Below are 20,041 nucleotides of genomic sequence, written 5' to 3' on the forward strand. Positions count from 1 at the left end.
ATCAATATCATACATCTGAGGCACTGCGCTTTCTCCACAAGAATGATTAAAAACTATTTTTAATGTATATACTTTATTATACTCCCTTATGAGATTCAGTTAAAATTAAGGCTATTAATTAATTATTTTTCTTCGATTAAAATAATATGTAGTGTATCCAAATGTATCCAAAAGAGATTAAGAATAGGTTTTGACTCTTTATGTAAGAATTATGTAAAATGTACTTTTAACACATTTATTTTACAATGCTCGACTTAAAAATGTGTGGAACTTGGCTTCAGCTAGCTTGTAGCGTCTCATGTTTACAATTGAAATAAATAAAGGCGTGATGAGATTAGTTATATCGGGGTCGTTGTGCTGAAAGTGCTCCGTGGACATTAGATAAGGCCGGAGTGCCGCCCAGAAGGTGGGAGCTGTTTCTGAACGTGGCCAACGGGCTGCAGCACTGACTGTACAGCGAGCCTGTCAAACACAAGCAACACAGCCAACATGGCGGACTGGGGTGAGAAACTAAGTTGGGAAGGATGGCTATCTGTACAACATTTACTTGTCGCACTCGGTGTTTTAAGGGCCTAATACACCTCTCATTGTTAACTCCGAGTGTCAGATGTGGACTGACCTAACGACTCTCATGTTGTTGTTTTTACAGACGCTGACAACTTCGAGCCGGAGGAACCGATTAAAAAGGCGGCAGCGCTGGACAAATGGGAAGGCGAGGACGAAGATGAAGATGTTAAGGTACAATATCGTGACGAACACTCGGTACAGTCTGAGCCGCTTTTTAAAATCGGCCACCGGTTGTTTGCGAGCTGTTAGCTGACCGAGGAAGCGATAGGATGTAATGCCACGCTTCGTCGTGGTTTCTCGTCGCCTGTCAGTCCGAACCTCCGAACCCCTGTTAGCTTTATGCTAACTCATGTGGCTCCAACAGGCAGCCTCTGGAAACTCTAGCTCAGCTAACGGTATGCTGGTATTCGAGTTTCAGTCATTCAAACGTATTGTTAACAAACTGAATAATGGCGTGCCAGTTCATACTTATGGGTTTAATCAAATTTTGGACGTTAGTAGTGTTCTCTACTTCTCTTGGTGTCATGAATTTTGATAGCGGTGCTTGAAGCAAATCTCTCACCGGACGGGCCACTTGAGCTAGCTAGTCTGCTAGCTCTCGTGTATTGTTGCGTCTGTAAATAAGCTTTAATGTTGAGTAACCTCAGTATTGAGTGATTTGGTCATGTGTTCCTAATATACAGGTCCATCCCATTATTACACAGATTTAGTTACATTAAACGATTATTGGAGATTAGCATAATTATGTCTACTCTGGCAAACCCACAGCTTGAGTCACGTTGAGTATGAGGCGACGTTAGCGTGCTAACCAACTTTAGCCCCATTCAGATGAAATCATCCACTGGGTTGATGACTCAACTCAGCCAAGAACTAGGCCTGGAACTTTCCGACTTTACAGCAGGCAGTAGGAAGCCGCTGTTCAGCTGATATCGTAATACAGGTGGCTGCTACGTGAAAGCTGGCACGGTCTCTGTCCAGAAGCCTCAGATAATTGATCCTGTGGAAAGTCCTGGCAGAGGCCTCTTCAGTTCTCCCGTTTTCTGTCGCATATGGCGTCCAGACTGAAGAGCCTGGTGGTTTTATGTCCTCTGTAGTACAAAATGGGCATTGTTTAGGAAGAAGGGTTAAGATTTTTGTGGAAATAAGACAATAGCACAAAGTTAATTTTTACTCAAGATAATTACATTTATTCCCAGGCGACTTTCATCCTGCTGCTGTTGTTGTTCATAACCTGCTGGAAATGCAACAGGCCGGTTGTCAAATGTTTATTGTGTAGTAATTCACAGTTTAAAGTATTGGATATTTCAGTTAGAAATTAGTGTCTTCTTGGATAGGATTACATTTATTTGTAGTGACACTTAAGGTGGATCTTAATATAAGACTGCAATCTACAGGATCACAACCCAAGTGATGTCTGAAGAGTCATCACCTATAAATTAATAATTTATAGGTGAACGGGCGGGGAAGAGGGATGGTGATAAGGGGCAAAAACCAACAAAACAAACAGACAAAAAATACACATCAATCACCTGGATCACCTGTTGAGAAAGAAAAAAGAGAAAACAAGCAAAGAAAAAGAGAGCAATATAATAAACGACATCATCGCAATGATCTATGTGAATATAACAGTAAATATTAAATATTACTGTGCAGCACGTAAGATCGACAGCGCACAGTGTGCTTTGAGGTAGCAGCCAAAAAGGATTAAATTAATAAATTAACACTGATGTCATAACTCGTAACTCATTGTCATGAATTACAGAATCTTAAGCTTTAATGTTATATTTTTTTGATTCTTAATCACTGTTTAATATATACAAGTTCTGCATTATCACACAGTATTAAGCACTCACTGTGTGCATGTGGTACTTTAAGTTGACTGTAGACTGTACTATTTTTATTCTTTATCCTGGTACTGTAACACAGTTATTACCCTTGTTGGATCAGTAACATTGATCGATCCAGCTTATATACATCTGCACCAGTGTAATCAGGACTAGAATAATTTGAACTAGAGGTAGAACAAAAGTTATTCATCTTCAGAAAATGAAGTGGCAGCTGTTGCATGTCGATAACTGATAATTTTAGTTTTAAAAAGTTTAGATTTTTTGTTATTTTAAAATAAAAATTCTGACTGATTGCAGCCTTTGAACTAACTTACATTCTTAAAGTTGTCTAACTCTGTAGGTGTTAAGATGTTGCTCAGAAAAAAATGTTATTGTTATTGTTTGTTTTTTGTTTGTTTTTGGTTATTTTTGGTTATATTGTACATCTTTGGCTATATATTTACATCTTCTAGCATACATATTAGTAAAAAGGCAACAATTACACACATTACGTTCTGTGTGTTCACAGGACAACTGGGACGATGATGAAGAAGATGAAGAGAAAAAAACAGATGTGAAGAAAGCAGGTTTGTACTCCAGTACCGCTTGCCTTTCACTAATGGATTATACTTGATTACTGAACGATTTTATGTTTCTTATGTCATTATTTTAATTTGCAGAACCAAAGGTTTCTGAAAAGAAAAAGCTTAGTGAAAAGATAAAAGAGAAAGAAAACCGGATGAAGAAGAAACAACAGGAGGCAGTGGAACAGCAAGAAGTAAGTCCCACTTTCTCATCTGTAAACCTTTTGACTCTATGCTCGTTTATCTCTAATAATATCTTAACTCTTACATTTTTATTTACAGGAAGACGAGCTCACTCCTGAAGAACAGCTGGCAGAAAAATTAAGAGTGAAGAAATTACAGGAAGACGCAGACTTGGAGCTAGCGAAAGATGCTTTTGGTAAGACCGGATCAGGTGTAGAAACTTTTTTATCAAGAATATGAGGTCTTCCACAAAATCAGGTTGTATAACTGATGCAATACATTTAGTTTGCAATACATTAGTCGCTGTTGCTTGTAGTTAACATTTAACTAAGACTTAAAAGGCTTAAATACTTCTTTGGGTTTTACATTTTACACAGATGTCCCAGTAATCCTGCTCACCTCCTGTCCCTCACCTCCAAAGGAGCAATGCACCATTCTATTATCTGTAAAATGTTTAGAGTAGACTCTAAAAGCTGAAACTTTAAGTAAGATCTTTACACATGCTTTAGGAAAGCTGTGATTTGAGGAAAAATATTTGTGTTTTGTGGTCCTGATGCTGTAGACTCTGTGTTTTTTAAACTGCAGCATGTCTAACAAAAGTATATACTACAGATATGGGATTTTTGAGACCTGATGTTGTTCATCTTGTTGTGATTAATGTATGTAATGGTGACCTTTAAATATTTTTCAGGTGTTGGCAGCACTTCAAACAGTGTCACTGGAATTGATGCCATGTGTCCATCTTCCAAAGAAGACTTCACAGAGTTTGAAAAAATGCTAAAAGAAAAGATAACCCAGTTTGAAAAATCTGTGCATTATTCAAGTTTCTTGGAGTCATTGTTTCGGGAACTTTGTATTTCATGTAAGTCTTTTTTTCCTGCTTTTACTGAACATTTTTTATTACACTTGTCTTAAATTAAAAATGCACTGGGCTTGTCCAATAACTACTTTTCTTCCTCTTACAGTGGAAGTAGATGACTTGAAGAAAATCAGTAATTCCCTGTCAGTCCTACTTAGTGAAAAACAGAAACAAGAAAAAGTAAGTGACTGCATGCTTGCATTTATTAAGTTAATTAAGTTTCTATTCAGCAGGGGGTGCTACTCACCCAATACTTACTCGATGTCCAATCATAAAAAAGTAAACTCTGGCAAAAGTTTGTAGTTATATAGTTGTTTTCAAATATATATGTATTTAGTTTAAGTCGCTTTTATTTGCCTTCTACAGCAAAACAAAGGAAAAAAGAAGAAGAAGGGGGTCTTAGCTGGAGGTGGTTTGAAAGCACAGCTCAAAGATGACCTTGACTATGCAGCGTTTGATGGAGGCTACGCCCAAGACTATGAGGACTTCATGTGACACTGGCTTCATCACTACTGCCCTTTCCCCTTCTCCCGACTGTCAGAAATGCAGCTGTACCTTCTCATGCTGTCCAGTGCCATCCTGGAAAATCTGAACTGTGTCTTGCCCCCTTCATTTTGCTTCAGTGACCAGAGGGACTATACCAGGGATCATCCAGTCTCGCCACTCACGTTTCTTTTTCTTTTCTTCTTCTTTTCTCCTTCCATGCAAATGGAATTGCCTTTTCTCTCTCATTCAGCCTCAACTCACAAACAAATCACGCGGAATCTGTTGCTCGACCTAGCTACAACGGAGAATACTACCATAACTGCTGTTATCTGAGTTTTGCAGGGCTTGTTTTTTGTTTTGTTTTTTTGTTTCTTTTTAAATTAAATGTTGCTCCTGTCAAAATGTCAGATACAGTATTGCAGTTATAAGTCTAGTGACATAGAAACACATGGTTCTATGCAAATCCTTTAAACAGAATGTCATGTATATATTCTAGGTCTCACTTACCTGTGGATGATTTTCTTACAGGCAAGTGTATATAGTATCTATAACTTCAGTTGCCAAATGCAGACAATTATTCAGTCCATTATTCATCTTTATTTCTGGAAAGGTTGCATTGTGGGAGACTGACGCAATATGAACGTAGTAGTTGTAAGCTTGCAGAGAGCACACAACATTCACTGTAAGATAAAAGGGATAGAGAAGTATAATAAATGTGACTTTAAAACCTCACAGCCATTCTCTTGATATCTCTGGAATATCCTTGAAAATATGGAGCAAACAGTACTTAGGTTTTTTTTTTTTGTTTTGTTTTGTTTTTTTTGTTTTGTTTGTTTGTTTTGTTTTTTGTGCATGACAGAAAATTACTAATTGATTTCTACTAATGCAAAAAAGTATGGATCAGGCAAGTGGATTAACTTGCTACAACTGGTCTCCTAATTGTTGCTTCTGCAGGCTTGTATCAAGTGTGATGAGGAGCGGGGGCTTATGGGCTTCACCCCACCATGTCTTCATATGGGCTACAGTTGGCTGAAAGGAGAGTTTTTCTCCTGTCTTTTTTTTTTTTTTTTTTCTTTTTAAGCAAGTTGACCAGTTTAAATGTTACATGGACAATTGGATACATACAATGTGGAAGATACAGCATCTGCAGTGTTTTATAAGCATCTAATTTAATAAATCACTGGTCAAAAAAAATATTGTTTTTGTCCTTGTTTATAGTACAGTTGGAAAGATGATAATACTTGTGTAATAAATACTCTATTTACATTTTCAAGTAAATATTTGCCACAGTAATGTAAAGTGAGAGGAAGAAACATTACATATTCCTTGAGATGAAGATGCAAGAAATTAGCATAACAGTTTAGTTACTCTTCAAGTGGGGGTGGGGGATATTTATGGATGTATAAACCAAAACATGTTAACACCATCTGGTTTCATTTTAGCAAGTCATCGTCTGGTCTTCATGATGTTCCTAGGTCTCCTCTTGTCTAGTTTCTGGCTTTTGTATGTTTTCCCTCAGGGTTTCTGGTGCTACGTCTACGACTGCTGCGTGGTGCGTTTGCCCTCTGCCGGCGCCGGTTCTGCCTGCTTTCCCCTCTCACGATGCTTGTTCCTACTGTCTGACCTTGAGAGCGCTGCATTGTTTGAAAGACGTTCTGGCGTGTAACCTCACGGTCTCTGCAGGTAAACGTTAGCGCTATGCCCTCATTGGTTTTCATGACCCGAGATGTGCCGTCAGAAGTACCGTCAAAGCAGCGGCCAAGTGCAATCTCTTTGGCTGTGCGGGGATCCTGGTCTGTCACCGTATAAATTCCGTAGTTATGGCCCAGAGGGTCAAGAGGTGCCAGCATGGTGAACTCATTGGTGTCATTGTTGACAGCTAGGGGCAGGTGGTTGACTAAATACTCCTGAAGCATTGAGTTGACATGATCTCTCTTGCAGCTTCCTTGTGGGATCACCTTCACCAGTGTACGATCTACACGTTCCTGATCGTACAGCATCCCACTGCACTTGAATTCCAGACACACTGCTGAAACAGATGTCTGGTCCATGTCGCGAATGCTGCGAGTGTCTCGAAGGCCGTACAACTGGCCTACGGTCTTGGGATGGGTACCGCCCATGTTGCGGGACCGCACATTGATCTCATGCGGGCTGTTGATTTTGACCTTGATGTAGCAGGCCCGGTATTCCATAGGCTTGGGCCACCAACTTAGGTAATCCTCTGTCCAGCTCATGGGGTCATCTTCATTAAAGGGCACTGTGTTGTAATCGTAGCGATCTCCTTCGACTCTTGAGAACCGGAAGTGTGCTGCACTAAATGGGGCCTCCTCACATTCTTTCAAGTTCTCAAATGGGTACACTGGTCCGTTACCTTCCTCGGCTGTGTTGGGGCTTGGTTTTGCTACATTGATGCTGAACGCTGTCTTCTTCACTCTGGGATCCTCGTGGTCAGATCGCATGTAGTTTAGTTTACCAAGGTAAGGCTGAGGCACTCCAATGAGGTTGGGATTGAATTTGGGAGCAGACGGGACAGCCTCCAGTTCCTCTCCACCGAGGTTGGCCATGACATAGGCGGTATAGGCGTCAGCTTTTTGTTCATCGCAGAAAGCAGGAAGACAAGCTCCATTGGGACCAGTGACCACACTATCAAATCGGCCCCAGGCACGGGGATTGGTGGAGTAGCCAGCTTTGGGCTCCATATTTATGAGACTGATCACAACTCCTTCCACCTGCTCGCTGGGCATGAACCGTTCACTGCGGAAAGCCCGCACTTTCACATAACACCTACGGTTCTCTGGGACGTCCAAGTTAAACAGTCGCCTTTCTCTGATCTCCATGTTACCAATCAAAAATGTTCTCTCCTCCCTTTTGCCTCTTTTCTTCTTCTCCACCTGCAGACTCCCCTCCTCCTCCCACAGACCAGTTTCAGGGTTCAGTGACCACAGCTTCATGGTGTTGAGGTGCTCTGACATCTGAACCTGAGCAGAGTCCAGTGAAACTTTTACTTCACCTGCATTCAGTGGCTCATTGTTTTCTTCACCTCTAAAGTCAACTGAAAACATGCCATAGGTCCTCAGTGGCATGGTATCACCTTCCTCTCCGATAAAATTTAGATCACTTTGAGCTGCGGCAGCTGTGGAGATGTCTCTGGGGTCGAGAAATGTTACACTAGCACTGACGTTACCCGTGAAGACTTCGCCATTTTCCTTGTAGAAGGAATAGGGAGGAATCTGGATTTGAACCATTGGCTCCTGGCTCTCTACCTCCCCAAGCTCAAGAGTATTGGTTTCTGTGGAGCTGATTGTCACAGGGGCTTTTTTTCTGAGAAGTTTTATCTCATGGTAAACAGCCCCACCTTTGGTGTTAAATGGAAGCACTTTTGTGGTGTTGACAAATTTCTGCATGTTGTCCATGAAGGTTAAGACTAGCCTCTCTGTATCTTGGGGGATTTGGATAGAGAAGGTTCCTTTGTAGCCTGTACGACTAATTCTGACTCCATTCATAAAAATATGACCAAACCGCATTGGTTCTCCATTGTCTGCAGCAATGGCCCTACCATGCACAATGGACTTAGTGTCCACACATTTCTGGCAGCCACACTTGGTCACCACCATGGTGGGCAGTTGGTATCCCTGACATGTTAGCTGTCTTTCCTCCATTTTTGCCACACCGCAGCAATAAGCCACTTTGTCTTTGCACCTGATACCATTGTCGAGCTGTTCAGCACATCTACTTGGGGGACACTTGCCCACATCGTAGTAGAATGAGTTGGTACTGTTTTGGAAGCAGTCGTGTGGAAGGCGGATGAGGTGGGATTCAGGTTTAGGGTTGCATGAATGCTCATCTCTGCCTGTGTTTAGATGAAGAAATTAAAATGATTTAGTTTGCGTATACTAAAATTCTCACTTCTGTGTATTCAGCACATGTTTTCACTTAATTAATACTGCACCTAAGATTCTGAGAGTAGCTGTTTTAGTCTTAATGGCTCCAGTTGGACCACTTGCTCTGCAGTAGTATTCTCCAGACTGCTCTGGGTGCAGATCTCTTATGACCAAGGTGCTTTCTGACTCCTTCTCCATGAGAGTGTTATTGTGAAACCTGTTGGTTGACAAAACAAATGAAATAATTCAATAGGAGTTCAACATGTCTACTGTCTAAAATTCCAATATAATTAGTCCTACCATTGGTATGCATCCGGCTGTGGCGTTCCTGCAACTTTGCAGCAGAAGGCAGCACTTTGTCCTGCCCTCCTGACCTTGCTTTCAGGATTGCTCAACACATGAAGTTTCTCTAAAAAACAGAAATAAAATATTACCTCTACATGTTAAACAGATTGTACTTTAGTAAATATGCAGTTCAGAATTATTCTTTCATATTTGGATCCACAAGTAATTCTATAGACATCTACCGGCTCTTTTTAGCTGGACACTGAGGACAGAGGTGCGCTCACTGCTCTTGGGCACAACAACATCAAGGGGGGCATGGCCCTTGAGCCTGACAGTCAGGGTTGTGTTGCCATCAGGGCAGATATTGGGTATGCGGAAATGTCCATTGTGGTCTGTAAGGGTAAGGAATTTGCCAGAGCGAAGGATGGCGGCCCCTTTGGCGGCGAGACCACCAGCGCTGCGTACAGAACCCAACATTGTGTGTTCTTCACACATGCATTCACAGTCAGAGTTTGCTTGCCCCATCACACACTGCAGGGAACAAGCTAAGGAGTAACATAAAAACAAGCAAAAGTTTATTAGTAACAAATTTGTAATTGCATATATGTGCTATGTTATTATCTGTGTAGCCTAATTAAGCCTTTTTTTCACCTGTCTTTGGGCACTCAGGTCCATTACATGCTTTCCCATCTAATTTTGGCCCACTGCACAGCAGCGAGTCAGATTGACAATTTCGATAGCGAAGTTGCACCCCCACTTGGCCACAGAGGGCAGGACATGGGCTCCAGTCTGACCATGGCCCCCAGGTTCCCTGAATGTTAATACTGTTATGTGCTGGGGGGGGGAAAAAAAATTATAGAAGTACTCTGAAAAGTAATTTTACTTAGATTATGAAAAAAAAAATTTTAACAAACAAAAAAAAAAATAGATCTTTTTTACTGCACAAAGGCAAACAGGAAAAAAAATGTTCATGGCCAAACCTTTTGGACATAGGAAACGGACTGCATAGTTGGAGCAGTTGAGCTGGGGACCTTGCTCTTCATTCAGGCACCAGAAGCCCACAGTCGGGTCTGCATGGACCGTCTCCCCAGTTTCACGCGCTGGGATCCATTCAGTGGTTCTGGCTTCGATTGCCTTTGGAGTTTCGCATACACGGGTACGGTAATAGAAACGAATGGCATCCAGCTGTTCATAATCTCCACGGCCTCCAGGATGATCAACATTGAACCATGTCGACCACTGATAGTTATCTATGTGCAAAGAGAGTGCGGAAATAAATATGGTCCTAATAGCACCTCATAGTTACAGTGTTCAACATATCTCATAAAACTTAAGACGGTAGAAAGAACACTTTATATCAGTCAGAAAATTTATTGGATTTTTAAGAAACAAAAGTTACCTTCTGTTTGGTAGACAGCAGAACTAGACTCTTTGCCACTTTGTCTCCATGATCCTGCAAAGGACATATCACAAACATTTGATTAGCTCATGTCACGTTTGTCATGGCAATGTAATGTTCCATATTGACAGAAGATGGCGCTAAACATATTTGAAAAACTTGAGTTTTTACGCATTAAATCTAGCTTTACAGACATAGAGTTACATCTATGTCAGTTTTTGAGAGCAGGGCTCAGTAGTGTCAATTTGCCTTTATACATGTAATGTTTCATTTCCACTTAAGTGGAAAACTTAAGTTTAAGTTAAAACTTAATTATTAACTGAATTAAAATGTATTTAAAAATTAAAAACTTTATTAAACAGCCCATAAGAATGGGAAAGAAAGATTATTTAAGTGAGTTTGAGTGTGGATGTTGGTGCCAGAGTAAGAGACCATGCAGTGATTTTTACTGTGGAATCAGTTTTGTGTTTAGTACAGTGCCTGTTGAAATACTAAACATCACAGACATTTGAGCAGTGGTTTTGGCCAGAGATTTCTCCACATTCTGTCAATGTTCTTACAGACTCCAGATGAAACACCCAAATTCTTTGTAATTTTATGTTGAGAAACGTTATTCTGAACATGCAGTCTTTCACAGAGTTGTCAAGCCTTCCGGCCCCCCATCTTTAGTTGTGAAAGACTCTGCCTCTAGTTTTTTTTTTTTTTAGTACCCAATCACTGACCAGTTGCAGTTTAAACTACACACCACATGTTTTTAGCATTACTGAACTTGGCAGTCACGTCCTTTTATCAAACATTTCGCTTTCATCAATGTTTTTTTCCCGCACAAAACTTTGAAAAACGTTTACGATTTGATACATTGTCATCAATCATGCTAATCAAATGGTTTGCAAATCACTGCACTCTATACTCTTTACACGGCATTACGATGCGCGAATGCGTGTTGGCTGTGATGCTTTGTAACTTTTCTTTAATCATCTTTTTACTCAAATGATGACAAAAGGAGCTTTTTGTGAGAGACCCACCTTGAGCTGTAACAACAGTGGCTGCAGTGATTCCCAAGAAAATGAACAGACACCTCAGCGACATTTTCACACTCTTCTGCCACGTTCGACACTTGAACTTTCACCCCTGGTATGTGTGCTTCTCACAAGGAACTTCAGTGGAGAAAAAAGTGTTTCATGTTAGCAGCGTTTGATAAAACCATCCAAATTTTAAAATATGTATTGACACTCAAACTGACTTATTGCATTAGCTGCCAAAAGTAATAAAATAATAGTTCATGTTTAGATTGAAAATTTGTCCTTAAGTATATTCACCATTATACATTTGATCTTTTTAGCTTTTGGGATGAAAAAAAAAAAACCCCAAACACGGCTGGACAGAGCCCCCCTTCCCCCTCAGATTACACATCTGTGTTAGTCATCAGTATTTGTCAGGGGAACACTCAAACATTTGTGCATCCACTGTCGAAACACTGGCCTCACCGTCCAAATCTCCACACAGAAGGTTCAGATTAGCACACTTTAAAAATTGTACACTGCAGACTAATTTGTCACCTTTGCTTGTAAGATGAAAGAACAGAGAAAGTGTTAATGAAACAACACGTTAGTTAGGCTTGAGATGGATGGGTTGAAGGAAATGAAGAAAAAAAGACTAATAGTAAAACTCGTATCAGCAAGACTAACCCGGAATAAGGCCACAGGTAAGACACCTGATTCCAGTCACAAATGGCACTAGTTAAATTCCAAGCTCTGGAATTTGAATAAACCCTCCACTTTCTGTAACATAATCAACCAACATCGGCCATAAGTACAGCTGCTCACTTTGATGTAGTGTTGCCACATCTCTGTGCAGTCTCAGCAGTTAGTAACAGACTTGTGACACATGAATTTGTGTAGCCCAGTAAATTGATTTTTACTTACCTTTCTCTGTTCTGAGCTTAGTTTTTGTTTCTCTCTTAGAATGTCCTTCTTTTCTCTCCCGTTATACTTCTGTTTCACATTTCTTTCCTCCTCTTCAGTTCTTCCCTCCTCTGGTTCAACACACACTCCTTCATGTCTCCTTTATACCTCTTCCCTCTTTGCCTCAGCCAACACCCCCTCCCCTCCCTCTGTGGCAGCGTGCCACAGTATCTTTTGATTGCACTAATATCTTTATAATTCATCACATTTCTTATAAAAGCCATGACGCACAACAGCTATTATATAGTCTTACATATATAAGATGGGAAATTCAGAGGTTCTGACCAACACATGCTGGTGTTAATAACATCGATCCCCGTGCCCAAGATCAGTGCTGTCAGGGTCAATCTGGGCATTTGTCCTCTGCTCTGCTCTCAGTCTGTATGCTTCCTTCTTAAGCTGGAAGAGCCGGGGATTCAGATATTCCACATCAACTTTATAATCTTGTGATAGGCACAAGAAATAAAAAAAAGCATTTGTAGCAATTAGAAATTCAGATTTTGACCATTCGAAGAAGACAAAATCTTCAGTTATACTTTTTTCTTTTGTTTTACTCTCAGGTGTGAAGCAGATTTGAGCGAATTAATTGTTTGCATGTGCATTTATCTCCATTTTGTTGTGTAATCAGTGAGCAACCTCTGTGCAGTGCCCCTGGACCAGCTGCTAGATCAAGGACACAGTGAGAGGAGAATTAAGCCAGCAAGTTTTTGGTGGCAGAGGAAACCAAATGAAACCTAAACAGGTGCTGTCAAATGCAGGCTTGGATTACTTGTCTGTATGGATTGCGTACTACTAACTGAAGATTTGGTTATTTTGTACAAGGTGATAATAATAACATTTAGAAATGCACATTTTTAAAAAAACGTCTTATGACTCAGCAACCAAACAGCTGCTTATAGACACACGTACCCAGGAAGCAGCAACATTTTACCGTTCATTTATTTCCTGACCTAGTGAAAGTACAGTCTGGGGGCCTGTTTTTGGTCTCTACAAAGTCCTGAGGGACAAGTCTAGCTCTTTAACTGCTAAATGCTCCACTATGTTCACCAGATAGCTGCTACCTTTGTCTGGTGTTTGGTATTTAGAGCTTTTCCAGACAAAAGAGAAAACAGCTGCAGGCTGAAACAACAAAAAAGCTCTGCAGAGATGAGCTAGAGATAACGCTGAATTGTTATCTCCAGCTCATCTCTGCTGCGTAAATCTATGTTTTTAATAACATAGATTTACGCAAGTGTTTTTTCCCCCTCAGTGACGTTAAACCAGACAAAGAGGCACAGAGTCACAGAGCGAGCTAGAGGAGCAAAGTCTGTCATGTCTGTTAGAAATCCTGTAAAATTGTCAGTATCTGTTGTTTTTCCACAGAACATTTATTAGCTGACGTCTTTTTGTCAATTACAAGGCAAAGAACAACCTGCAGCGGAAGAATTTAACCGGGTCCTGCACCACAGGCCTCAGGCCAGGTAAAAGGACAAATGCCAGTGGCAAAGTTTGGTCAACTGCTTATTACATAAAACACATACAGTCGCATGTCTGTGAGCACAGGGTTCTCCGGAGGTGAAAAACCCAACACAATCAGGTTCAACAACCTTGAAGCTTCATGTTTAGTTTCCACCAATTACTGACTTTCCTTTGCAGAGGTGCTTTGGTTTGGGGAGAGAAAATAAGCGTCAGTGTGGTCAAGTTTGGAGGCAGATAAAGGGCCAAAGCAATGCTCTGCCTTTGTTTACGTGTAGAAAAGGCACTCATGGAAAAATAGCATATTCATCGACACGGTCGAGTGAGCGTGAAAATCTGAAATTGATGTAACGTGGCTGTATTTACAATACTTTTCACTAAAACAAATTTATACTCTGGTTAAGTGTAATAAATATCAATCACATATTCGCCAGAAACTTAGACACCAGCCACCACTTTCACTAAAGAGGTTTTTAGTGAAGACAACTTTATGGCACTTTATGACAAATGAACTTTGTGTCTTTATAAATGAAAGGACAGAAGAGGCGAGTAATGACTTCATGGGAGGAAAAGTGACTGAATAAGCAAACACACAAAGTCAGGTTTCCAGGCAACAGAAACATCTTGTTGGGCAGAGTTTGTGGAATTACATCAAATGAGACAGGTTGTTTTTATGAAGTGAGGATGAGGCTGATCCTCATCACACTTTATTCAAGCTGCACTGTGCCAAGGCAGACGGTTGTTTACCATCAGGATGGCATTAACTCAGCCTCTGGCAAGATCTCCCATCAACAGGCCATTAAATATCTGTTACAGTTTACATTTAGCAAACAAATGGAAATTTGTTTTATCCGCCAGTCGTTTTATTAATTATTTAAAGTTTGTGCAATACTGTGAGAAAAACCTTTTGTTAGGAATTAAGAGAGTATGTAGCAGCTGCTACCCAAATGCACTTTCATCAGCAAGTCTGAGCACCTCTATAAAAGCAAAAGTTTTAGTGGTTGGTCTGGAGGATTCAGTTGTGGGTTACCACAAAGGCACACTCTTCCCAGGATCAGCATCCCAGAAAAATCACCCCCAGGTCAGACTGTGCAATGTTCAGAGAAACTGCAAAGAAAGCCAGGAGCTACATCTCAGACTCTACACTGAAGCTAAAACACACTCTTAAAAAAGTTTTGCTGTGAGAAAGCCTCTTAAAAAAACAACATGGTAGGACAGCGTATGTTTGCAAAGTTGGATCTGAAGAACCCACAAGACTTCTGAAACCACATGTTTAGGGATAACAAAACATTACAGCACATCAGCACAATCACCTCATCGCCTCATCAAGCATGGTGATGGAGGGGAGATGATTTGGGTTCGTTTTGCAACCACAGGACACGGGCACCTTGTAGTCATTGAGTCCACTGTGGAGTCAAATATAAGGTCATCTGTCCAAAAAATAAACCAAACTGGGGTTACGTAACAGGACAAGGATCACAAGTAAAGCAAGCATCAAATCTATAACGGTGGTATAGAAAAGTCATACGGAAAACTATTATCTCAAGTTAATGCTGCTAAATTTGATTCTATAAGCTACTGAATCACAGGCTGTACTTGACTGTGACAACTTTCTTTTTCACATGACTGAAAAAACTGCACTTTTATTCTGTGATCATCATTGGTTTAATTTTGGTCTTTTATTGGTGACTCGTCGTTTGTCTTTGGTCTGTGATGGAAAACAGATTGAAGCACTTTACTTAACTATATCCATTTCATATATAAGTATATATATGAAATGGATACCTTCACATCAGACAACTATAGTCACTGGATACATTTTAAATTGCATTTTTACACATAAGATAAATAAATCCCAAATGGTAAGCAGTCAAAGCATTTGACATTTGATACCAGAGGTATTAGTGTAGCAGTGGATACTACAGCAGCATAAATTCCTGCATTGTTTGTGGTTAACAGACTGTTTTAGCCCCCGTGGGATACATGCCAATCATCCAAATGGGGGGAGGCGGGTTGCATTCTTTCCTGATAATAAATATGTAGGTTCTTACTGGCAGCTCTACACCATTGTTATACAACCTTAGAACATCCTGAACTGACACACCATCAATTACAGGACTGAAGTCTCAGGAGATAGGGTTGTAAAGCCAGAAATATAGAGAGAACAACACTAAACTCCTTCCTCTACAGTCAAAATACGTGATCACAACAAATTTGCGCTGCAACTGGAGCTATAGAACCCCAAAGAGCTCACAGGTCAGATAAGTTTCAGTTTAAAGTCTTCAATTTAGATGCTGATTCACCTGCAAAATTTAAGTGTAAAATTTAACATTACTAACAATTTGATGATCAGGCATCATCAGGACATGAAAATAATATTAATATGTATATATATTATTATAATTCCTACTGCACTTTATGTACATATAAAAAGGAAAACCTTGGTGTTATTTACTGAATATATTAACCAACTGAACATTTGGCTTTTAAAAAAATTGATTATTTATTATTATTATTATTACCAGTCTGCCCCCCTCCCTTTTTTATTGTTTTCTAATGCATCTCTAATTCCTCCTGTCTCCTGTGCTGCTGTAACAAGCGAATTTCCCCAGTGTTGGGTTAAATAAAGTTTATGTCTGGAAAATTCCACTAGTGGTGGAAAATAACCAAGTGAAGTAAAATGTAGCATTTGTATAGGAAGAGGTAAATGCAATTATTATCAAAGTGAAGCCCACACTGATGCATCAATTACAGATCAATAAAATAGTTTATATCGTTCTACACAATGCACAGATTTTCCTATTGTTTCCTTCTTCAGCCACACTCTAATTTATTCACTAAAGAATTGGTTAAATTTCAGAAGCAAGATAAGATAAAAAATAATCTAAGTGATGTGATTGGTTAATAATGGCACAGCATTAACATCCACACATCATTTTGAATCCTTGACCTGTGATGGAATATAAAGACTGAAGACCTTCCTTCTCCATCAACGCTGAAACTTTAGTTACTCTGGGCTTTAAACCTGGTGCTATATTCAGTAAATGATGAATGAAGGCATCAGTTATTTTAATCTAATCCCAAAACACAAAACCATCTTTTGTGAGAAACCCCTAAATCATTAGATCAGGAATTGTTGGTTTTCATCAGAGATGTAGTTTTTGTGCTCTCTGATGATGCTGAGCTTTCTCCAAAGTCAAATGTATCTTCTAAAGGTTTTAAAATCTTGATTTTCTTGAGTTTCAACCACTTTTTCCCCCAGAAGGAAGTAGAGTGGGCTCTCTCTCCCTCTGTGTGATGCCGGGCCCCTAATGACAGAAGCAGAAGCTGCTCTGCATATTTTCACTGGTAGAGTCATTAAAGGGACCAGTAGCCACCCCCTCCCCCCAGTGCTCTCTGCTTAACCTCTGTTTCCTTGCTGTCCTGTCTGCTTTCGTAACGTACAGTCTGTCTACAAGACATACAAGTCTCTTCTGTTTCAGTACACTAAATTACTCACCGCTCTGCGGATTAAAGGAAAGTCCTGAAACAATACTCACATGCCTGTTTGCCCTTGGAATACAGTTATTCACACAGAATGCACAGATCTTGCTTTACGAAAGTTAAACAACACTTTGCATGGTGATTGTGGAGTTTGTCTCTCATCTCTTGCAGAGCAGCTGCAAACAGAATTCGGACAGAAGGTGCAACTACAGCAGACGGTGTTAGGGTTACAGGATACATGAAGACTATATTGTAAGATAAGAATGGGAGGAAATATGGTGGAAAACTGACTTGTTGTTTAGATTATCGCATAATCTGGCAATTATCTCTTAATTAAAATGATATAATTTACAGTGTGTGTGCCATGAAACACATTCTTTGGCTCAAAAAACAGTCCAAAAGTGAGAGATAAACTGTGGCAGCTAAAGAAACTGAAGTGAGCAAGCGACAGAAATGATGTGTGATTTTATTGCTGTTTATAGAAATACAATCATATTACATCATCACAGAAGACTTTGTGTTTTCTTAAGCCATAATGACACGTGAACTCTAGTTTTATTGTTTCAAGCTGCAGCTTCTTTATCTGTAAGACACAACAGATGCATTAATACATCTGGAAATACTGCTGCCTGAGCAGAATGTGCAGCTTCCATGCATTTACCTATTACCTGCATTATTCTCACACTGGTTCAACTGGACAACACACAGATATTCCACTAGTGATCTTGGAAGTTAAAGACCGTTTTATGTCCGCCTGCTTCAGACATTTGTTTTCTCACACGTACCTCTGTGACAACAGCTCTGGTGTGTCATCTTCCTTTAATGATTGTGTCAAACTTACAACATCTGCACTAAAACGGTGTGGCCTGGATCAAAGTAAGTCGTAAGTTGCAGAATGTAGCCTACCACACACAATATGTTTAGTTGTAATGTATTACTGTTGGATTGGCCCACATAACTCACGGTCAGGAAAGCAATAAAATAAAATTGGTTGTGTTTGTCTCAGCAGTGGAAATGTTATTGAAAATGTGCCGTGAAAGAGGTGCTTATTTAAGTATGAGTAAATAAACCACAAAGGAAGTCAGCAGCACGAACAGACTGAAGGCTGGCAGACCTCTCCTTCACATCTTATGATTACATTAATTCAGGCTGTTTTATCGAAGAAGGATTTTTTTTTCTCCTTGAAGCAAGAAAAATAGAAACTATCATCAGAGATCAATTAAACAGTTCTTTTTTTGCAAATTTTTTAAAATGTTGTGAGTAAAGGTAAAATGCTGTTTTACAGCACTGAAGACTGAAAACCTATTGATTATCATGGATCACAGTGAGTTACTGAGAAAATAAGGACATGTAAGAATATTTAGTTAATATTTTGATACTTATTGTATTATATTATAAGGCTGTAACTACTGATTGTTGTTAATAGCAAGATATATATTCATCCATCCATTCTTTTCTGCTTATCCAATTCAGGGGAGTCAGGAGCTGGACACTATCCGAGGTGTGATCGGGTGAGAGGCAGGAGACACCCTGCATGAGTCACCTGCCTGTTTCAGGGCTAACACAGAGAGACAGACAACCACTCACATTCACACCTCTGGCAAATTAGAACCACCAATTAACCTATCGTTCTCTTTGGATTGTGGGTGAAAGCCAAAGCACCACGAGAGAACCCACACAGGCACAGGGAAAACATGTTACTCCACACAGAAGGGCCCCAGCTGGGAGTGGATTTGAACCCAGGACCTTTTTGCTGTTCTCACCACTGCACCACCACTCTGGCCCTGACTCACCACAGTAGGTAGCTCTGTATGTTTGATCTGGCAGTTTTCATGCCAGATGCCTTTCATAACCTTTCATGATGGAAACCCAAAGGGATTTGTGTCTCTTTCTGTGATTGAACCGGGAAGCTTTCATGCTGTTCTGTAAATGTGTTAACAAGTTAATTAGACCACCTGTCATAAAAACAAGAAAACACAAATATTTAGAAATCTGGGAAACACTTGTTTCAAACTGGGTACACATTGTTATCCACATATATTATATTGATCTGGTTCCAACATGTGAATTCACACTGAGAAGTCAGAAATGAATCAAGCATCACATCCAGTCACTGAAACGAATTCTTCTATTCATGAATGCCATTAAATAGCAATAATTTCTGCCTTTTCCTGCAAAACGGTACATTTGAAAATTTATGGATAACAACAATAGTTATATTTTAGCACAAAAAATACAATTTCAAAAAAAAAAAAAAGACATGTATGTCTGAACCCTATAAATTTATGGCAACTGAGACATAAACCTCACATTAGGTAGCGGTTTGTTAAGTACGGTACATTTAATTGTTAGTTTAGCAAGGTGATCTTTAAACGGCATATCTGAAGGAAGAAAGGGTCATAAGTAAAAACTACAAACTAGCATGCTAACTTATAATCAGCCCGAGGGGTAATGAGTTAGCTTCCTATTTTCTTCAGTTCCTGTTTTCAACAACAAGCTGCAGCTACATTTAAAGCCCGAAATAAACATATAAGGGCCACATGGTGCTCTCTGGAGCCATACTGGTGTTCTGGGACATAAAATGCAACACTGAGGTCATTGAGCATTCAGGTCACCAGGCCAGTTACCAGATAATTTATAAGCATTATGCAGCTTTAATTTACACGCAAAATGATGACATGTTACAATAAATCATACAGCAATGTTCATCATTTCAAAAAAAAACAAAGTTATCCAAGAAAAATACATGTAATCGATATATCTAATAAATATGTCAGACAAGTTGGAAGGTGCTAATATTAGAAACCTGATACTGTGCATGTTTATGAAATCTGCTTCATGCTACTCTTTACCCTCACTAATGACACACTTACATCAGTGTTTTAAATGGAGAAAGCATGTTTATATTACAAACAACTAACCTGGCATTTGTACAAGAATGTAAACACTGTTTGTCTAACATATCGCCGATGTTCTTAGCTTAATGACACCCAGTCACTGAAGTGGAGAGCGAACATCTGCGAGATGTTAGGACCAATCCATTACTGCACATGACCAAAGCGCAAACGC

At 39.8% G+C, this 20,041-nt stretch overlaps 2 protein-coding genes across 3 annotated transcripts; one reads left to right on the forward strand and one right to left on the reverse strand.

Moving 5' to 3' along the window:
- The first annotated feature begins 368 nt into the window (after positions 1–368).
- eif3jb (eukaryotic translation initiation factor 3, subunit Jb) lies at positions 369–5,237 on the forward strand. The gene is made up of 8 exons (XM_040011572.1): positions 369–502; positions 650–738; positions 2,923–2,980; positions 3,074–3,171; positions 3,260–3,356; positions 3,852–4,022; positions 4,126–4,199; positions 4,386–5,237. Exons 1-8 carry the CDS (start codon positions 490–492, stop codon positions 4,512–4,514), a joined length of 729 nt encoding a protein of 242 aa, XP_039867506.1. The 5' UTR covers positions 369–489; the 3' UTR covers positions 4,515–5,237.
- Positions 5,238–5,520: 283 nt separating this feature from the next.
- On the reverse strand, positions 5,521–12,123 carry LOC120721321 (cartilage intermediate layer protein, nucleotide pyrophosphohydrolase). Of its 2 annotated transcripts, XM_040011571.1 has the most exons (10): positions 11,996–12,113; positions 11,759–11,851; positions 11,096–11,227; positions 10,071–10,124; positions 9,652–9,921; positions 9,323–9,505; positions 8,914–9,216; positions 8,687–8,795; positions 8,455–8,603; positions 5,521–8,355 (listed from the first exon to the last, which is right to left on the reverse strand). In XM_040011571.1, exons 3-10 carry the CDS (start codon positions 11,157–11,159, stop codon positions 5,993–5,995), a joined length of 3,495 nt encoding a protein of 1,164 aa, XP_039867505.1. In that variant the 5' UTR covers positions 11,160–11,227; positions 11,759–11,851; positions 11,996–12,113; the 3' UTR covers positions 5,521–5,992. The 2 variants fall into 2 exon arrangements, with proteins under 2 accessions (XP_039867505.1, XP_039867504.1); XM_040011570.1 differs by lacking the exon at positions 11,759–11,851 and having other exon boundaries at positions 11,996–12,123.
- Positions 12,124–20,041: the final 7,918 nt, after the last annotated feature.

The sequence above is a fragment of the Simochromis diagramma genome, unplaced genomic scaffold (assembly GCF_900408965.1).
Source record: "Simochromis diagramma unplaced genomic scaffold, fSimDia1.1 OVJJ01000603.1, whole genome shotgun sequence".
NCBI lineage: Eukaryota > Metazoa > Chordata > Actinopteri > Cichliformes > Cichlidae > Simochromis > Simochromis diagramma.

What these genes read in the sequence shown, in the direction of transcription:
- eif3jb (XM_040011572.1), top strand. An exon ending in AGGCAGTGGAACAGCAAGAA is followed by an intron (nt 3,172 to 3,259) that starts GTAAGTCCCACT and finishes TTTTATTTACAG; the next exon opens with GAAGACGAGCTCACTCCTGA. An exon ending in AAAAACAGAAACAAGAAAAA is followed by an intron (nt 4,200 to 4,385) that starts GTAAGTGACTGC and finishes TGCCTTCTACAG; the next exon opens with CAAAACAAAGGAAAAAAGAA.
- LOC120721321 (XM_040011570.1), bottom strand. Translation starts at nt 11,159, where the DNA reads ATGTCGCTGAGGTGTCTGTTCATTTTCTTGGGAATCACTGCAGCCACT. An exon ending in CCGTTTCCTATGTCCAAAAG is followed by an intron (nt 9,506 to 9,651) that starts GTTTGGCCATGA and finishes TCCCCCCCCCAG; the next exon opens with CACATAACAGTATTAACATT. An exon ending in TGTCCAGCTAAAAAGAGCCG is followed by an intron (nt 8,796 to 8,913) that starts GTAGATGTCTAT and finishes TCTGTTTTTTAG; the next exon opens with AGAAACTTCATGTGTTGAGC.